The 21,110-nt window shown below is 45.6% G+C and overlaps 1 protein-coding gene across 2 annotated transcripts in view; it reads right to left on the reverse strand.

The window, feature by feature from the left end:
* Positions 1–634: 634 nt before the first annotated feature.
* The window catches only part of SLAIN1 (SLAIN family member 1), a 65,644-nt gene continuing 45,168 nt past the window's right edge, over positions 635–21,110 (reverse strand). For both annotated transcript variants that reach the window (XM_006116450.5, XM_014570166.4), the window contains 3 exons: positions 9,963–10,118; positions 6,826–7,108; positions 635–1,740 (listed from right to left, as the gene is read on the reverse strand). In XM_006116450.5, coding sequence (XP_006116512.3) covers positions 1,665–1,740; positions 6,826–7,108; positions 9,963–10,118 — 515 coding nt within the window. In that variant the 3' untranslated portion in view covers positions 635–1,664. The remainder of the gene's footprint in view (positions 1,741–6,825; positions 7,109–9,962; positions 10,119–21,110) is intronic.

Raw genomic sequence — 21,110 nt, forward strand, 5'->3', positions numbered from 1 at the left:
GTTTCAATATTTTCTGTTTTTCAAAATATGTACTTTTGGAGCCCAAAATTTCCATGCTAGATCTTACATTCTGTAGGATGATTTGGGATTTGTAATAGTTAAAATGGATTTTGCACCTGTGAGCTACTGTATTTGGCAGTACGAAGGCATGCCTTGATCAGTTTCTTACATTCACATTCGGTATATTTTACTCACAAGTATAAATTTCTAAGCAAATTAGAGCCAGATTTTCTGATGTATATTTCTGAGACAAATTCCATAGTTGCAGAATGGAATCACTCTATTCAGAGCACTGACTCTATTTTGACAATTATAAAAAGTGTACTTGCAGACACTGCTTTGTTTCAAGAGATTTTATATTTTCCAAAAGTAATGTTAAGGCAATACAAATGTGTCTGTTTTCTAGACAAAATTTGGCTAAGAAATTCAATTTTTACTGTCTTTGTATATTCTTCAAAGAGGAAGTGGGTCTGGCCCACGAAAGCTCATCATCTAATAAACCATCTTGTTAGTCTTTAAAGTGCTACATTGTCCTGCATTTTGCAAAGAGTTCTCAAGGCTGAATAAAACTTTCAGTAGCTTTTGTAATATGTTATGCCATGGATAGGAAAAAAAACAAGTACAAACACAGTGCTTACATTGCATACTCAAGCACAGCATGATATTGCTGAAATAGAGTCTTTATTTCTGAAACATTCCAAAACAGCAGTATACACAGTTGTAATCAAATATTAAATCATATGCCATTATAAGAAAGCATAGATTAGTGCAATTGGATTTGTAAAAGGTCTATCAAAAAGATTTATTTGCATTAAAATTCATTCATTTCCCATAAGCAACCATTATTAAAACATTACAGTTTTATTTTTTTTGTAACAAAGTATTGAAAAACTAACTGTAATTTAGTGACCATTGCACCTTTTAAGTGAAATGTGGTTTGTCCTGCCATTATAAATACAAAACACTATGATAATAAATTAACATTTGAATAAATGGATGAAAAACAAAATTATGTATGGCAGTTTCCAGTGAATGCTACTTTTTTGTGCTTCTGGAACATAAATATTACTTTTTAAATATTGCCCATGGTATGTTTTTGAAAGGATATGTTCCTAGTGCTAAAAAATAGTGCATTACCAGAAAAATATTATTTATGGCACACACAAAAATTAAACTCTCTGTGTTGTTCAAGCAAATGTGAAAGAAATTAAGTGCAAAAAATAAAATTCTCAGAAACACTTAAAAAAAATCCAAGTGCATAATGTAGGCCCCCAAATTTGCAACAAAATGCATAATATCTTTACAAAGTACACTGAATAAATTACCCTATTATATGACAAAGCTGTTTGAAATAGTGGCATTTTTTAGTTCTCTCAAAGAAAGTAAGTCCGGTAGTTTGAACATTTATAAAAAATTCTTAAGTTCTAAATGACAATACTGCAACTGTTTGTTAACACTGCAGTTTTCCAGGCAAATGACTAAGTGCAATATTTAGTTTTTAATGTTCATTTTTAAAAAGTGACAGGGTATATGGATATTCTTACATATTAAAATTCAATGGAAAACAGTGTTGTGGGACCCTCCCTTCCTGTGACATAGCTACCCAGCCCGCTGGGTAATAGAAACCACATTATTTCTTTTCCGTTGTTCAGGGGCAGCTGACATCAATAGCAGCCATCTCTCCAGTTTCCATCTCGTAGAGTACTAAGAGAAGAAAGAGGCTTTGGAGGCTGAAGAAAGCTGTTTAAAAAAAAAAGCCATATTTCAGGCAAGAGAACAGGAAGGTATATATTAGTCATCTATATAATGAAGCTTGCCTTGTAGGGGATCCCATAGGTACATGCATGCACATTCTTCCACGGCACACTTTCATCTCTATGCTAATATTTTATAAATGGCAGAACTAAGGACCTGGGGTGAAATCCTACCCATACTGAAGTCAGTGGGAGTTTTGCTAATGACTTCGATGGGAGCAATATTTCAATCCTAAACCAGAGGGTGTGGCTCTTTTGACTTGACACAGGAACAGTATGGTCTGGCATAAAAAGGTAAATCCTGTCAATCCTTCTTTTCCGACTCATCAACTCTTCTCTTTTCTTCAATATTTTGCCCTGTTCATCCTAGTCTTCTCCACATATAAAGAAAAAAAGGCTCATTTCTTGTTTTAGCCCTCTCCCCACTGTTCTCCCCACAAGGCACAAAAACTACATCCTTCTCACTAACACCAGTATTGAAAAAGATCTGCAAAGGCAGCCCTCTCCTGTGCAATCTCACCTCTTTTAGGAAGTTCACACAGGTGGGACAGGCTGGGGACTTAGTAACAATTCTGTTGGCGATACACAAGATCAAACAAAACCTCCCTCCCTCTCTCATAACTATTTTGGTTCTGCAGCACTACAGGTTGTAGCTCCTTAAACTGGGACCCTCTGGTCCAGCAACATCCGCCAAAGAGCCCAGGAACAGGGAAATCAGGAGCCTGCAGCAGGGGATGTCAACTCAGCTGGAATCCCTACGTCAGGGGTGGGCAACATGGAGGGGAGTTCTGGTCCCAGCAGGCTGGTCTCAGCCAGGGTGCTACAGCTCCGGCTGTGGAGCTCCAGTGGCAGGCAAGAAGCACCAGCTCCAGCTTCAGCCAGGGAGCCCCAGCTTGAGGAGTCCTGGTTGGGCAAGTGGCAGGGGCTGGAACCCTAGTATAGGGGCAGCAGGGGTCATGAGAGGAGCGATCGCCCCTGGTCCAGCAAATCCCCTGATTCAGGACTGGTCAGGTCCAACTTGCAATAGGATTAAAAATCAGTGCAAATACGTTTCTGTTACCAGAAACAATAGTGTGTGTGTCAATACAAACAAACTGCAAAAAATAATTTCAGCTTAAAAACAGAGGGATATGGGTATATTCCCCCACATAAAATGTTGTGCTCAATATGCATTTGAAAAATATCAGTATGGGGTTTTTTTCTGTCAATGGCAGCATATTGTCCCTGAAGAGAGAATCTTCCTGAAACTGGCTTATTCCAAGTTTTAAAAACTTCATCAAAAAAGAAAAGCTGGGCAACATTAGCGGCATAATGCAACCGATAGTTAAATAACAGATATTTATTATTAATTCCTTAGCAATTAACTATTCCTCAAATCTTCAAATATGACTGAAGACAGCTACTTAAAATGAGATTTAAAGAGAACCTGCCTGGAACAAGTAGCCTGACACTGTATCCAACTCTGCTCGATCTGCTTTTTTAACCATTTCATGGAGGCTATATACATTTTACAAATCCCATATTTTGATTACATCACTTTGCTAAAATTAAATGGGGGAGGGGGCTAGGAGGCTGCATCCCAGGGGTGAGGCTGGAAATGTCAGTGGATATGGTGATTTGAAATCTGCCAAGAGAGCCACCAGCAACAAGCACTGGGGGAGTCATAGCCTGAAAAGTCAGTTTTCATCCTCTCAGATCCTGATTCTCTCCCTTTCCTGCTCCCCCACTAGCCACAACTATTGCTGAATCTGCAGCCTCCTCTCATGTCAGGAACCCTGAGATGCATGAAGGGGGCAGCCTGCTGCAAGAAAGATTAAATCAATAAGTAAACAGCAGACATGAATATTTATTTTTGCTTTGCTCTGCAGACAGTGGTTCTGGTCATTTGCAGTAGGCTGAAACAGCAAGAGCTCTCCCTATATCATTACTAAGAGGTGGAACTGAGCTTCCGTCAGTTTTCTTTACTTTCATAACCCCGTTTGGCTTCTCTCACACACTTTTCTCCCTCTCAGTGTCCAACACCGTAGGGTTCCCTGCTCCCTTCTGGGTCCTTTGATAGAGCCTTAGGGCACCAGAAAAGAAAATGTATCCCTTACACACAAGCTCTTCCTGGCAGCTTAAGCATTTCCAACACCATTAATTCCCAGTTTATGTTGCAACAAGGCAGAAAAGAAGGGCTGAAATTTAGAGTAAATTATGTGAACCATTGGGGCTAGGTAGGAGAGAGAGGGCTAACCAACTACTGTAGCGTACAGTTGAGCTACACCACATTATTTCAACTGTCAACAGTATTAGAAAAGATGCAGAACTATAAAATGGCACTTTGTATAATGAAACTAATCACTTAGAGCTCTCTCAAAGGAAAAGCTACTGCCATAACTAACAGCCTGCTAGCAGCGCTAAAAGCATTTACATATTTTGTAAGTAGGAAAGAGATGCTTTTATTTTCTCAAAAATGATTGTTTACATAAAACATACTGGCTGTAAGGCAGAAAGCAAGCAACCCAGCTTCTTCTCCATGAGGGGCTGAGAGGGAAAGCAGTTCAGCCAAATGCTTACTCCCCTCAAAGAAACCTGGGAGGAGACAGAAGGCCATTAAACTTCCTCTAAGGGCCAACAAAGGGAAGGCTCAAAGTACTTGTGGCAGGCTATTTGCTTAGCAGGGATAGGTGAAGACTCAACAGCTAGGGTCATACAGCATGAAGCCAGTACTGGTAGGCCAGGAAAAGTTACCACACTTCTGTCTTAGGTAATTCTTTTGCACAGTCTTCCTCTCTTGCTTTTGGTCAAAATAAATCTAATTAATTAGGCTTTCCATTTAGACACAGAGCTAACATGATAGGATATAAGCATGGAAAGAGGTAAAAGAGAGTAAGAATTATAACAATACATAGACTGGTTACACATCTGTGCTGCTTTGTTTTTTTATATTTTCTTATTAATTTATTTAATTGTGTTCAAAGTATTTAATCAAGAATTCTGTTTGTTTGATTTTGTAGCTGATTTTAGTAAGCAGTATCTTCATACAATATGGGTGACTCATCTCCGTTTAAGAGTATCCTTTGCTAGTCAATTCTAGCTGCCAATACTACTGACAACCATGGCTTCAGCAACTTTAGCAACTCATACTTTAACATCTTCTGTCCTGAAGTTTTGCATGCCTTAGGAAACTGAGTTAAAAAAGAGAATGTGAAGTTGGGGGAAAGAAAACAAGAAGACAAAAAAACCTTGTGATGGGGCGTACTTGCACCACACTAGGGATGAAAAGGATAAGAAAGCATTCTTGGTGGCAAGAGCCATGCCCCCTTGCTCTTGCTGGGCATGCTCCAACTGTGGCTGCAGTATAAAAAGGGAGCAGCCTAGCTCAGTCTGTGCTGACCACAGAGGAACAAGGATGGACTTTGCCAGCTCCATCTGAGGAACAGCCAGGATTCTGGATTGTGACAGCAGGAAATACCGAGACCCGGACAAACAGCCAGGTACCTGTGGATACCCCAGGGAAATTACAGACACCCCCAAGATCAATTGCAGGAATCACAGTAGGAAGTAGCCCAGAGAGGGACCAGCCAATGCTCCTGGAGCAGTCGGCATGTGGATTCCCCACTGACTTAGTGGTGAACCCATCTGTCATTTCCCAGGCCCTATGCTAGGACCTCATGGAGTGAGGAGGACCCTGGTCACTGTATCCCTCCATCCTCTTTGAGGGGCAGCCCACCAAACCCTTTCCTATTGACTATGGCCACTAGGCAGCACTTCCCTGCAGCCAACAGGTGCCCTAGTGAGTCTGGCCACTGAACCATGCAGCTCTAAGGCTAAGGGCAGCCATATTGATTTAACTGTGTCCTTGCCCTACCTCCAGAATGAGAAGTTTACTTGCCCTGTGACAGACCTATTTCAGTTTCTATTCTAGAAAAGAGAGAGAGAATCCAGCAGGGAACAAAGAAGCAAACAAAGGCTACATTGTAAATCTAATGGTATATGCTTCACTGAAAAGGAAACAGTTCTTTTTTCTTCACATCTCCTTTGTACCAACACTCAGCCAAACAGTGGAATTACGAGTGTAAATAAAAACACTAACGGAAAACTGTGAATCAGCGGTGTTTTTCTGGATCTAGACAATATCTAGTTGAGATTTGGGCATGGATCAGAGTAAAGTGGCCAAAGCCTACGTCAAACAAGATCAAGGTGATATACTGTGAACTGTAGGAAGCAGCTGTAAGAGACGGCAAAAGTATCTGAGGGAATCCATCCCCCCCATCAGTCATAAGAGTTCATAATTTAAGGTTTATTTTAGATCTGCACCTGGTGTAGGATGATCACATCACAGTCTTACTTAAGCTTATTCTGTTGCTCTACATGGGCTATCCCTTAAAACCATTTGGAAACGTATGTAGGTCCAGAATTTAGCAGCTCGTACATTTATCTCGGAGCAAATGACATTAGGGCTCTGGATCTGCACTAATTGCTTACTGGTTTCTGCAGTCTGGAATTTAAAAGGTATTGGTCATGACCTACACAGCCCCAGAAGGTGTGGAACCTAGCTACCTGACACACCATATCTTTCACCGAGCCATCCTGCCACAGCTGCAGTCAGAAGTGCAACCCCATTGCTTTAAAAAAGAGGGAGCTCTCAGCAAGCCATTCTCTGGGGAGACTCTGGGACACTGGAATTTGCTCACACCATTTGCTCAATTACCTTCGAGGCACATTGCACAAGCTATTATTTTAAACAAGGTTGGGAGAGGGGAGGCTGTGATTACTTAACACTACTGAGTGGTTATCACTATGTAAGTTTAGTTAATTGTTAGGTTCATTGGGGTTTATGAGTGGGCAGTTTTTATTGGAGAGAGAAAGGCATGTACAGAGAGGACAGAATTCTGTGCAGCATCAGTAACCTGTAAAGGAAATACTGTTTAAAAGCCTTAATTCAGACTTCTTAAAAAAAAAAAAAGAAAGAAAGAAAGAAAGAAAGAGAAGAGTCTCCAAAGCCAAAGCGTCTCCAAAGCCAAAGCTAGCCACATGTAAATGAGATGCATTTAACTCTTTGCATTAATAAAGAGAATTCTCTTACCTTCGAACTGGCTGTGCAATTTTACTTCTGGGTATGCTACTCCCACTTAGGGCTAATGAGGGTCTTGGAAGAGCACTACGTCCTACAGTCCCAGGATTCGCAGTCTTGTTTGGCATTGGGATTCCAGTATTAGAATATAACTGTAAGTTACTGGATAAGGGAATACTACTGCTGCCTTGTACAGTCGGGCTTACATAAGCCGTAGCTTTGAGAGGCTGTCTGACAGACACAGGAAAATGTCCCACGCTATGGACTCTGTGCTGAAGTTGTCCTGGAGATGGAACTGGGTGGTAACAAAAGAAGTACACAATGTCAGCACATAACACATAGTACCAAGTATTAGCACTTATTTCTAAAAAGTCTGTACAGTGGTGCATCTTTGTTTTAATCAAACCAGCTGTAAACAAGTTAAACATTTAGATCTAATACAAATAAACTGGACTAACAGTTGCAGTGTGTAAGTAAAAATTTAAAAACTCTACTACCAAAGAAAAATAAGAGCATCAGACAAAAATCCTATTCTCTACTTCTCGCTCCTCTTTTGCTCTGAAATGATTCTAGGTAACAACAAACTATAATTCTCTAATGTAATTAAAGTTTTAACATAATAGATTAGCTGAACTTGTAATTTACTAGAAGATTTACCCAGTGTTGCTCAGGTTCTTAACTCAAATTTTTCTTTTAATCTCAAATATACAGTAAATATGTTGCAAAGCTTTTGCCAGCAGATGGCTCCCTATTAGGGATGTAAAATCCCATTTAATTAGTTTGACTTAACATTTAACTGATTAAACAGGGCAGGCTGGAGCAGTCTCTCCAGCAGTGGCTGCTCCAGCCCCACAGAAATGCTGGAGGGGGCAGCAGCAGTGGAGGGGGCTGCTGGCTCCCAGCACAGGCAGCCTAGGAGTCATTAGCCTCACACAGGGGGGAATTAGCAGTGGGGGGAGAGGCTGCCACTTCTGGCATTTGCACGGGTTGGGAGCTGGCAGCCCTTCCCGCCCTCTTCCCATCCCACTATGAGGCTACTGACTCCCAGCCAACCCTGCACTTGCAGCTGGCCACTGCATTAAAAGGGTGATGCTTACTGGGTAACTGGTTATCCATTCACATCCCTATCCCCTACCGCACAAAATAAGATCCTCATTGGTTGGGTCCTTAACTCAACTAATTTTTGTTTTTCTTCATTTCAATCAGTGCTCTGAGCATGAGGGGTTCAGTATGCAAGCTGCCCCAGGGAGAGAAGACAACCCCAGCTGTCTCTCACTGCAGCAGCTTGAAGCCAGGTGACAAGTGCCTCTCCATAGTTGTTGCAGCTCCACCAGACTATCCCTCCTCTGGCTGTGCATGTCCCCCGGCTAGGAAGGGCAGGTCCAGGTTTGTCTGCCTCCTGCACTCCCCATCCAGAGTGAGCAATACAGCAAACTGTGCACTTTCCCCTGGTTCCCTTATGAAGGGGAACAGCCAGCAATGTTCCATATGAATCAGGGGGAGGCAGGGAGCTTACATATCCTTCCTCAAGGGCTCCTGGGGAGTGGGAAGCTTGGGGCTGGGGCAATTCCAGCAGGGGAGGGGTGTGCCCCCCAGCCAGCCCTTTTCACCTGCTTGGTGATTATGTCTCTTTTCTTTTGGATTTTATAAGAAGTAATCCCATTCTGGGCAAATCCCATGTTCCTGGCACAACCAACCCTTTACCTTGGTTTAAGTTATGGTAAGAGGAAGCTGCTGCATTCCGAATTTAGTGGCCGTAGTTCTTACCATTTAGGAGGAGTTCTTGAACAGACTCACTCATGCCCAGACAGACTCACTCAAATATATAGTAGAAGATTATTTTCCCTTATCACTAAAAAGTCAGTCATTATCAATGCTACTTTTCCCATACTAACACAATTGTTTTGGCATTACAAAAAACATTTGTATAGGTCTATGTTTCATGAATAAAAATAGCCAAAAGTTATAAAAAGCGTCATGAATATAACAGCACTTTCTACATGCAGTGTTACACAAACTATTATTTAAATCAGTGCTGAAAGATCCACAAGCTTTATATGGATTCTCTACACAACTCTGCCCTCTTGTGTGCATCTTGTGGATTTTATGATCCATGAGATAGAAACTAAACACCAAAAGGGCATCATTCATTTAAAACACCTAGACTATGTCCACACTGAAGGCTTTTTGCACAAGAACAGCTGTTCATGCGCAAAAACTTGCAGAGCGCTACACTGACGCACATTCTTGCGCAAGTAAATTTACAGTACAGTGTCAGAAAAAGAGGGCTTCTTGAGCAAGAGTTATTCCTCTCCCCATGAGGAATAAGCCTTTTTGCACAAGAGCTCTTGCGCAAGAAGGCAGTGTGGACAGGCAACATGGATTTCTTGCGCAAGAAACCCCTATAGCTAAAATGGCTATCAGAGCTTTCTTGCACAAGAGAGCGTCCACACTGCCATGGACGCTCTTGCGCAAAAGGTCATGGCAGAGTGGACACACTCTTCTGCAAGAATTCTTGTGCAAAACAATTCTTGCGCAAGAAGCCTGCAGTGTAGACGTAGCCCTAAGGTATTGTTTCTAAACCAGGCTAGGTGTACATCAGGTCTTCCAGATATCTTCCTAGTTTTACAACAGGCTATATAAAAAAGCACTAGTGAAATCAGTAAAACTATAGTTTCATACAATGACTTGTTTATCGTGTTCTATATATTTATACACTGAAATAAAAAGTACAATATTTATATTCTAATTGTTTTATTTTTATCATTATACGGTAAAATAAGAGTAAGCAATTTTTCGATAACAGTGTGCTGTGGCTGATTTTGTAAACAAGAAGTTTCCAAGTGAGATGAAACATGGGGCATGCAAGACAGATCAGATTCCTGAAAAGATCACAGTAGTTTGGAAAGGTTAAGAGTCACTGATCTTATGACCATTCAGCACCTGGGAACAAGCCTCCCAGCCTGGGTCCACAAACTCATGCTAGCAGGTCACTAAAAATAAATTGTTCTATAGATGCTGCCACTTGGGCTATGACATCTGAGGGTGTGAAGTCAAAGCACCACCTACAGCTTTGGATAAAATATTTCACAGCTGCAGAAAGAAGTAGGTTGCAGGACAGCAAGGAGCAGAAGAAGACATATACTTACTGCAGGACTGTATTTTGGAAATACCATTACCGGCTCCATGTAAGTTGGAATCAAAACTTTGACTGTTCCTCACAGAGACTGGAGAGCTAGCATTGTTATTAATGGTGGGAGTACTTGGCATCCGAGCTAAGTTAGGCATGCTTCTTCTGAGTTTATCTAAAGCAAAAGCAAACCATAGTCATGTCAAGATTTCCATCACAAACATCTGACTTCCACAGACAGTTAAAATTAGAGAAAAAATTATTTCAAGAAGAAGAAATGTGCTGTCTCCATGGTAAATGGCATACATTAAATATTGTTTGTTTACTGCATGAACCCTTCTGATTAATCTATTAACATAGCTAACCAATCAAATATCATTCCATATCAACTTAAAAAGAGTCACGGTGTTGCAAAGAAAAGATGAAAATTAGTTCCTCTTATTTATCTCCCAAGACCTGTGTTTAGAATTCCTCACTGCATCAGGTACAGTTATGACACACTTAATATCTCAAGGTATGGCATCATCAACTGATACAAGAGATACAAAAAACCGTTACAAACACAGAAGACGATGATTCTCTGAATGCCCATTACCATGAGTCACGCTGTTACCCTCTCTCTCCAGTGAGACAGGGATTTGCTTCTGCCTGAGTGTCAGCTTCTTGATACCTGCAGCCTGTTAGCCACTAAACAGCTTCCTCTAGGTTTGTCATTCTAACAAGGCTCGGATACACTCAGCAAAGCCACACCGGGTGCATAAATATAAGAGGTTTTATTGCCACGGCATATTACGCCTCACAGCCTTCACGTGTTACTAAATATGTGCTTCTCACTGTGGAGAAGCAAGCAATTAAGCAAGCAAGCAAGCAAGCAGTCAGGCAAGCAAGAAAGAATCCAATGTTTACGCCCCTTTTGCTACAGACAGTCCCGGACCCTCCGTCCATATTCTCAAGGGCTAGCAGCAGGCACTGCTCCAGCGTGGTGAGTTCCTGGGCACCCACACGACCTAGGTCCACAGGTGAGACTGTTCCCCGGATCAGTGCCTTTTGGCCGTCTTATAATTATTCCTTTCTTAGGGGCGTAAACATCCACAGGCAGATTCCAGCAGGAAACACCACTGCTATCTAGTTCTCATACCTCAAGTCCTTAGACCTAATTATTTCACAATTTGTTTATGTTGCTATGGAGGCCCTTAGCAACATAAACAAACATCACTGGTTGAAACTGCCTCACCGTTGTCTCGAGTCGGACCATCTGCGATAAGGTAAAGAGGTAACTGACAGTCAGCCCTGACAGGGCTATACTATGTAAAGAACAATCAGTTTCACACATACAGAATGGAAGCGACTGTCTAGGAAGAAGTCTAGGAAGAAAGAATGTCTAGGAAGAAAGGAATCTAGGGGTTATAGTGGATCACAAGCTAAATATGAGTCAACAGTGTGACGCTGTTGCAAAAAAAGCCAACATGATTCTAGGATGCATTAACAGGAGTGTTGTGAGCAAGACACGAAAAGTCATTCTTCCGCTCTACTCTGCGCTGGTTAGGCCTCAGTTAGTGTATTGTGTCCAGTTCTGGGCATCACATTTCAAAAAAGATGTGGAGAAATTGGAGAGGGTCCAGAGAAGAGCAACAAGAATGATTAAAGGTCTAGAGAACATGACCTATGAAGGAAGACAAAGAATTGGGCTTATTTAGTTTGGAAACTAGAAGATTGAGGGGGGACATTATAGCAGTTTTCAGGTATCTAAAAGGGTGTCATAAGGAGGAGGGAGAAAACTTGTTCATCTTGGCCCCTGAGGATAGAACAAGAAGCAATGGGCTTAAACTGCAGCAAGGGAGGTTTAAATTGGACATTAGGAAAAACTTCCTAACTGTCAGGGAGGTTAAATACTGGAATAAATTGCCCATAGAGGTTGTAGAATCTCCATCTCTGGAGATATTTAAGAGTACGTTAGACAAATGTCTATCAGAGATGGTCTAGACCAGTGGTCCACAATGCGGTTCCCACGGGCACCATGGCGCCTGCCGGGCCATTTCTGTGCGCCCGCCGAGTGATCGGGGCCAGCCCCGCCCCTGGGCACGTGATGCATGGGCGGGGCCAGCCCCTGGGTGTGCAACGTATGGGTGGCCCCGCCCCCGGGTGCACGGTGCAAGGGCTCTACCAGCCCCGGACATGCGGCGTATGGGCGGTACAGGCCCCTGGGCGCACGGCGTATGGGCAGCCCCACCCCCGGGTGCGCAGTACATGGGCTGTGCCGGCCCCAGGCGCATGGTGTATGAGCATTCCCGCCCCGGGCACGTGGCACAGGAGCGGCGCTGGCCCCAGGAGTGCAGCACATGGGTGGTGCTGGCACCAGGCAGGCGGCGTATGGGCGGCCCCACCCCTGGGTGCACAGCGCAACGGCTGTGGCGGCACCGGGCTCGTGGCGTATGGGCAGTGCCAGCCCCTGGGCACACGGCACAGGCATGGCGCCAGCCCCGGGTGTGCGGCAGGTGGGTGATGCCGGCTCCAGGGCGTGCGGCACAGGAGCGGCGCCGGCCCCGGGAGTGCAGCGCATGGGTGGCACCGGCACTGGGCACGTAGCATATGGATGGCTCCGCCCCCGGGTGCCCGGCAGCCCCAAAAGTTTGGGGACCACTGGTCTAGACAGTACTGGGTCCTGCCATGAGGGCAGGGGACTGGACTCGACGACTTCTTGAGGTCCCTTCCAGTCCTAGTATTCTATGCCAGCCCTTACTTCGTCTTGCAGGTTAACAATAGCGAGACTTGGGCTGACAGCCTTGCCAGGCCTCTGGGCAGGTGGGAGGGGGACCCTGCATCACATTCCTGGAAGAGCAGAGCTAGGGCTGGGCAGTCCTCAGCACCATCTGGAGAGGGCCATGCCCCTCTTCCCAGCCAGCCTTCAGTTGCGTTGCACTTTGGCAGTGACCCGGTGTTCTGGTTGACAGGGGCTCTGGCCCCTTTTGTATCATCGCGCCCCAGGGCAGTTGTTCCCTTTACCCCCTCTGTTGGGAGGCCAGACCCCAAGTTCCTTCAAAGTATTCCCCTGTAGTATTCATCTCCTATTCTTCTCTCAGAAATAACAGCTTTACAGCCCCCAAGGGAAGAGCATACATACGCCAGCTTGTATGATTCAGTTTGGGAACAGTTCATTTTTAATACCACAAGTCTGAAATACATTTCCAGTGAAAATGACAAGTTTATCATCAAAAGTCATAATCTGAGAGACAAAGAGGAAGGATAATGGAATAGCAGCTTACTAGAGATTTCTAGAGACTAAATAGGCTATCCTGAAGTCTACATAAATTCAGCTTACCACAAATGCCCTTCGTAGTGCTTCCAAAAATGTAGCCAATTACTTCCCAGGTGCAGGATAAGAAGGTGCTTTCTTTATCCTCCAGTTATAGTCCAGTAACACTTTCAAGTGCACCCCCAGACAAGGTTCTTTTCCCTCAGCTGTTTTCCTGTTAAATCTCATAATCCTCCATCTGCATTTGGCACACACTCAAGATTGTCAAGGAGACAATACCCAATTAACATTACAACAGAAAGATGGGTGAACATCTCTGGTCTGGCAGGAAACCCAGTTTTTCACCTGTGCTGGGGACTAACACGTTGATTCAAATGATAAGAACATATTTCCAGTATCTCTCTCATATTATATAAATGTGTGTATGCACGTGCATGCGTACACATGGGCATGCGCACACACACACACACGAGAGATATATATGTTTTTCACAATGATTGTGGCTTTAATTTAAGACCACATAGTACTCTAATGAACTAGACTGCACATACTGTTGTAAAGCAGGCTTTTTCTGTCCACGGCCTTCGCGTATAGCCCATCCTGCCACACAAAGCCCCTCACACAAAACCCAGATATCAGAGGAGCATGGGAAGCACAATGCAGTTTTTGTGAATGGAATTTGACCTTACAGGCATCCTGGAACTCAAAGGCACCAGAAAATAGGGAGGTGAGCATGACTAGATAGTGCCCAGCTGCATTTACAGATAAGCCTCATTTGACCGTAGCTTGACCGGTCTTAGAGGCAAGAGAAAAAGAAAACATAAGGTAATAAAACACAACTGTCTCACACTAACTATGCCCCATCTGGTCCTGTCCATGAGGGGATCACGCATACATCACAAAAATTCCTATAGGGCAGTATTGTCATACTACCTCATCACTAGCCTATCAGGCCCTGCCAAATGCAGACCCTAGCATGGCATCAGACACCGAATTTTTGTATAAAAGACCCTCAATCCCTTTGTTTGACGGAGGTTCCGTGTATTGAGGGCACGTGTCTTTTTTTGCCCGGCTAAAGGATTGATCACCCTGAGGCTGCCTCCCCACCCTTCAAGTCAAATATAGGGGTGCACGAGTCCTGAGCATGCTCCGAGTTCTAGTGTGTCTTTGTGTTATCGTTGCTGGATTTGTAAGTATTGCTTAAATGTCTTAGTTATTGGTTTAATTAATAGTTAAATTGTGTTAATTTCACTGTGTAATTCTGTAAAGTGTATCTAAGTTCTGTTAACCACACTGTGTAAATTGTATAATCTTGTGTTGTGTATAGTGTTGTATTTAGGTTAAGTATAAGTGTTAGAAATAGAAGTTCAGGAGTTGTTAAGTTGTAAAAGTAGATTTATGACTAACTCCACCAGCTGCCCTAAAATAACCATACAGGGGCTGTGTGACGGGGCAGCCCCCGCGCCCCACACTCACCGGGAGCCGTCCCCGGCTTGCTGGGGAGAAGCGGCGGCCCCGCGCCAGTTCCTGCCCTACGCGGCTTGTTCTGCCACGGGCGGGGCCGAGCAGCAGCCCGGATCAGCTGTGCCCGACTCCACCGCCGCTTCCCCAGCTGTGCCAGAGCTCCGGGCGCTGACACTGCCCGTGGCGCTGACCTGCGCCGGTGCCTTGGCGGGCCAGCCGCCCCCACGGAGTGGGCGGGCCGGCCCCACTACGGAGGACGTCAGGGCGGCGGGACGCTTAAAAAGGGCGCCGCCGCCAGAGACCAGGGGGGAAGGCTGACACGCAGCCGGGAAGAGGAGGCCCTGACAGAGGCACCTCGGACCCCGTCTGCATAGACCCCCTGAGACCCAGTCAACACGGCGGCCCGGCAGCCGGGGAGGTAGGAAGCGACCCAGGGCAGGGTACTGGAACCCGGGGGGTTGGTGTGTTTAGGGGGTTCCATCCCCCACCAACCAGGACTGAGGGGATTGACGCATCCCCCAGACCTTAGGGCCCTGGGTCGGGGCTTGGAGTGAGGGAGGGCCCGAGCCCCCCTACTCTCCCCCCCCCCCCGCGCCAACGCGGACGCCTCTCGCCGTAAGGCGAGCATGGACAGACCCTGCCAGACTCGGGGCAGGGCTCTTGGGTAACTGGGGAGCACAAAGAGGACGAGACCTCGGGTGAGGGAAACCGGAGGGGCGGGCGGAGGACCCTGCGTGGCCCTCGGGGAGGGCCGCGCCTATGCCGCGCCTCTCCACACGCTGGCTTTAGACGAAGTTTTTATTATCATTATATTGTCTTTGTTTTTGTATTTTTGTTAAGCAAATTAGAGACAGTGATTTGGTATGGTTGAGTTGTAATCAAAGAAGTTTGTAATTAGTTAAGTACAGCTAAGTTTAGAGTTTTCTACCCTGTAAAAGCATTGGGCAATTACTAATTTAAAAAAACCATTTGCTAATTGTTAGTTTTGATGAAAAAATCATTCCACTTAATAAAAATAATTTGTTTCACCATCATCCAGTAGTTTTCACTGGGTAGTCAGCTTTAACCCTTGAGGCTCCCATCACATCACCGAACCAAAGTGTAACACACACCAGGATCGAACTATCTTTATAATCCCCTTTTCCAGTTGGCACTGACAGGTTCTTATGGTCACACTTCTCCACTTGTGCCACCATTTTCAATAGCATTTTAGAGGCTACTGGGATACATTACTTTTTCTTCTCTTACACAGATTCCTGAACTTCGAGTATGCTTTCCCTACTCTCTTTCTACTGAACTGTCTAGACCAGTGTTTCCCAATTGTATTTGTCCATGGAACCCTTTTCAGCTTTTCAAGGAACCAAAAAAAAAAAAGTGTGTGTGTGGGGGGGAGAAGAAGAAGTACACTCACCAATGCATGAAAATCACATTCCTTCCCCAAGACCTCACCCCTTCCTTGAGGGGCCCCATCCTCTTTGTTCCCCTCCTCTCCATTACAGGCAGTCCCCGGGTTACGTACAAGATAGGGACTGTAGATTTGTTCTTAAGTTGAATCCGTATGTAAGTCGGAACTGGCGTCCAGATTCAGCCGCTGCTGAAACTTACCGCCAGTTCTGACTTACATACAGAATCAACTTAAAAACCCCAAGCGTCCCCAAGTCAGCTGCTGCTGAAACTGATCAGCAGCTGATTCCAGGAAGCCCGGGGCAGAGCAACTCTGCCTCGGGCTTCCTGTAGTCAGCGCTGGTCAGTTTCAGCAGCGGCTAAATCAGGACGCCTGGGGCAGAGCAGCTAGGGTGCTGCTGGGTTGCTCCAGTAGCGCCGCTCCTCGGCACTACTGGACCAACCCAGCAGCACCCCATCTGCTCTGCCCCAGGCGTCCTGATTCAGCCGCTGCTGAAACTGACCAGCAGTGGCTGAATCAGGACCAGAGCAGCTGGGGTGCTGCTGGGTTGGACCAGTAGCGCCCAGAGCGGCGCTGCGGGACCAACCGGCAGCACCCCAGCTGCTCTGCCACAGGCGTCCGGAGAAAAGCCTAGTCTGCTGGGGTGGGGGGGGCGTACTAGCTGCGCCCCCCCACCCCAGCAGACCAGGAAGACACGGGCGGCGGAACGAGACGCACCGCGGTCCCGCCGCCTGGGTCCTCCGTGGCTTTGCTCCCCGTCTCCCTGGTCTGCTGGAGACCAGCAGACCAGGGAGACGGGGAGCAAAGCCTCTGAGGACGCCGGCAGCGGGACAGCCACGGGGCGTCTGGGCTGTCCCGCTGCCGGCTTCCCCTGCGGCTTTGCAAAGCCTCGGGGAAGCCGGCAGCAGAGCAGTCCAGGCGCGGCTGGGCTGCCTTGCTGCCCGAGCCCCCCCCCCCACCGGCGGCTTTGCAAAGCCGCGGGGGAGGCAGGTGGGGGGGCTCGGGCAGCCCAGGCACCCCTGGGTTGCCCGAGCCCCTCCGCGGCTTTGCTCTGCGTCTTCCTGGTCTGCAGACCAGGGAGATGTAGAGAAAGCCCCAGAGTACACGGGCGGCAGGACCGCGAGGTCCCGCAGTCCGTGTACTCTGGGGCAGCTGTGTTCGTAATTGCGGATCCGACATAAGTCGGATCCGCGTAAGTCGGGGACTGCCTGTACTTGCTATCCCCACAGCCCTTATATACTCTCACTGGGTTGAGACAGGAGGTGCAGGCTCTGGGGTGGGAATGAGGGATTTGGGTGTGGGAAGGGATGAGAAGTCCAAGCTCTGGGAGAGAATTTGGATGCAGGAGAAGGGGATGCTTCCTCGGGGAGAGGGCTCCAGGCTGAGGAGTGTTGGGATCTGGTGGAAGGTTGGGGTGCTGAGCAAGCCACAGGCTTGTGGATGTGAGGCTGCAGGAGTTTGGGCTGGGGGAATGTGAGGGGCTCAGAGCAAGGAGGTTGTGAGTATGATAGGCTCAGGACACAGATTTGTGGTGTGTGGATGGTGCAGGAGTGTTATGGCAGAAGACTGAGGATGTGGGGATGCAGGAGTTTGGGGATGAGAGAGGCTCAGAACAGGGGGCTCCAGTGTATGATAGGCTCAGATTTGGGGTCAGGTGGTGCAGAAGTCTTATGATGCTGCAGTGAGATGGGGGTTTGGTCCCAAAGGGGGGCTTGTTGGCCAGGCTTCATTTTGAAATAAAATATGATGTCAAACTCAAAAGCTTTTTGGCATTGTCATTATTTACAAGACGGGCGGGGAACCTGTTTTGAGTCGAGGGTCACTGACTCACAGAAGAGTCAGTTGGGGCTACACAAGTGAGATGCAAAAAAAAAAAAAAAAAACAAAAAACAAAAAAACAACAACAACAAACAACAACAACAACAACAACAAAACCAAAACCCTCCAAAACCCCTAAGCCTCACTAATGTGGTCCCAACTGTGCTGGTAGGGGGAAAAGGACAGGGTGCTAGTGGGTGCTGGGGCTGGGAGAGGGTGGTGCTGGGGAGGGTGGCAGGATGCTGGGGTAGGTGGCAGGGTGCTGGGGGCAGGGACATGGTCCTGCTGGGCACTGGGGTGGGTGGTAGGGTTCTGGGACAAGGAACAGGGTGCTGCTGGGTGCTGGGGTGGGTGGCAGGGGGCTGGGACTGGGGCCAGGGACAGGGTGCTGCTGGGTGCTAGGATGGATGACAGGGTGCTGGGGTGAGTGTCAGGGTGCTGGGGCTGGCGACAGGGTGCTGCTGGGTGCTGGGGCCAGGTACAGAGTGCTGCTGTATGCTGGGGACAGTGCTGGTGCGGGCAGGGGACAGGGTACTCGTGGAAGGGTCTGGACAGGGGCAGGGACAGAAGAAAACAAGATGAGATGAAGAGCATGAAAATTAAAATAGCCCAGGAAGAATACCCAAGTTCAACATAGACACATAAACCTCACATTTGTGTCATAACAAAGTGATTTCTATTTATTGATCAATGTGAAATGGACACCAGTTTACTCTTTTTAAACATGATGATTCAAGTGTTGATTACAGGGCGTAAGAGAAACCAAATTTAAAACATTATTGTCATTAATAAGTTAGCAGCTCTTTAAGTTGTTAATCACAAACTTTTTCAGAGTTTTCATTACTCAGTTTTAAAAGACTTCATGAAATGCAGAATTAAAGCAGGTACACAAATTAAGCAGCTGTTCACTTGCAAATAGTTCTGTCCACCACCTGCCTTTGTGTACAGAGCTTTGGTACATTATCAGACACACAGCAATTATCTTCATAGCATAAATTACTGGATTAATTAAAACAGACCCTGAAGAGTATTCCTTTACTCCTGTGCCTTTCAATTTTTTGTCTTTCAATGATACATTAACAGATCAAAATGTACTAATTTAGAGAGAGAAAGAGGCAGTTCCATTGAAAAACAGCAGCATCACTGCTTGCTGCCACCAACAGTCTTCTCCTGGCGAAGGCTGAAGACCCAGCCAAACTCCTGCTAAACCACTGGATTGGAGGCTAAATGCCATTAGTCTTCCTACAGTTATCTCGTGGAATGTCAAACTGAATATAATGCTACTGGTGGATTTACTGTCCTCCTTATGTATCTGGCAAGGACTTGAAAGCCACAACAGCATGTGCATTCCCAAACTGAAAGTGCCAAATCACAGGTAATTCTTGAGAAATGCAATCTCAAGTTCTGCAGGCAGCACTGCAGTTTCCCTTTGCTAGTTAGCTCAGCTGCTAGCCTTGTAAGCCAGCAGCTAGTCTGCTGACTTCATGTGTAAGAGCACCAGCCATGCTGCTTCAGGCAAAGGGAAGGAAGGAAACTTTGCTGACCTGCTGCTATATAGCACACTGCTAATTCAGTTTTGATAAATTATGTGCAGTGCTGGATCTACCACACGCAGCTTAGTTTGCCAGTGTTTTCCTCCCTTACATCGCACTCTCCCAATATCCATGGTATGCAGTAAGTGACAACATGCTACAGACTATGTCTAATACTGGTTTGACCCTGACAAATGCTTATTTGGCCCACTGCTTGAATTTCAAAAACTTGGAGTGCTGGAAAGAGAATGAAATCATAGACAGGATTTTGAGAAAGGCTGATGGAGATATATGGCCACTACACTACTATTTAACTCTTATATTTTGCTTTTCAGCTTTGTATTTCAAATCAATTTACGAAGGAAGACAGATAACATTATACCTTTTAACAGAAAACAATTAAAAGCTGAAAACCTCTCAGAACAGATATTTACTCACTTATTTAAGAGTCATATGCTGAAGGATATACCACCTGAAACAGGAGACAGAATTCAACACTACACAAGCTTCAACATATCAACACTGCTTTGAGACAGCAAAGCATTTCACAACTGATTGAAGCAGTATCTTATTTGCAAAGTGGCACCTAGCAGATCATGCAGCAAGTCAGCACTCTTGGACAGGACGACCACCTACATGGTATTGCTGGCATCACCAAGTGACTTTTTCTTTTATTAGCTAGAAGGCATAGAGGAGACTTTGCTATAGCGTCTCAAGAGTAAATGGTTTAAGGCATCCTTAACCTTGGCATGGAACATGAAGCAGACACTGCCAAGGGATTTGGGGTGCGTATATATTCAATGGGTATAGCTCTATAGCCCATGCACATTCATCACTGATTCCATACACACTTCCTCTCCATTCCTAAGTCACTCGTTTATGTTAGACTTTCAATGCTGACTCATAGTCTTGAAAGTCCTTAACTGTCAAAAATAATCAAATTTGAAATTAACCTGATATGTTAAGTTGCAAAAATAAGCAACTAGGCCACTTAATAATGTTGTAGCCTCATCCTTCTCTTACACGCTCCCCACTTCTCTGTTATCCTTCCTGTGCCACATCCAACTTGAATTTTAAGTGCTTTTGTCAGAGACCTGTCACAGGCTATTTGTCAGGAAAGCAACATGTGCACCTGTGGCACTCTATGAATAACTATTTTGGACACAATGTTTGTTTTCTTGCACAAGGGAGGGAAATAACCTCGGATGCTACAAATAAGATCCTGAATGGAAACTGGACAAAGTTTATTTTGAAGCAGAGTGGAGGGGATGCAACAGCACCATTATCAAGACAGAAAGAAAAGGTAGAGGGAATGATAGGGAATTTCAAAACTTAATCTTTCGGCATGTCCAAAAAACCCTCCTTCAGAGATTCTGTAGGACATCAGCCGTAGGCATGGTACAAACACAGTGATAGCTGCTGGCAATTTGGGAATAATAAACACCAGTTATTAACTCATGTCATCAGTGCTCCCTGGAATGCCTGAAACTCAGGGTACTTCTAGACTACCGGGTTTTGTCGACAGAAGTTTTGTCAACAGTATCTGTCGACAAAACTTCTGTCGACAAAGAGCGTCCAGACACATTGAGTTCTGTCGACAAAGCAAGCTGCTTTGTCGACAGAACCCTGTAGTCTAGACGCAACCCTACAGGCAATAACACCTTCTGTCGACAGAACCCTGTCGACAGAAGGTGT

The sequence above is a fragment of the Pelodiscus sinensis genome, chromosome 1, assembly GCF_052426305.1.
Source record: "Pelodiscus sinensis isolate ZL-2025 chromosome 1, ASM5242630v1, whole genome shotgun sequence".
NCBI lineage: Eukaryota > Metazoa > Chordata > Testudines > Trionychidae > Pelodiscus > Pelodiscus sinensis.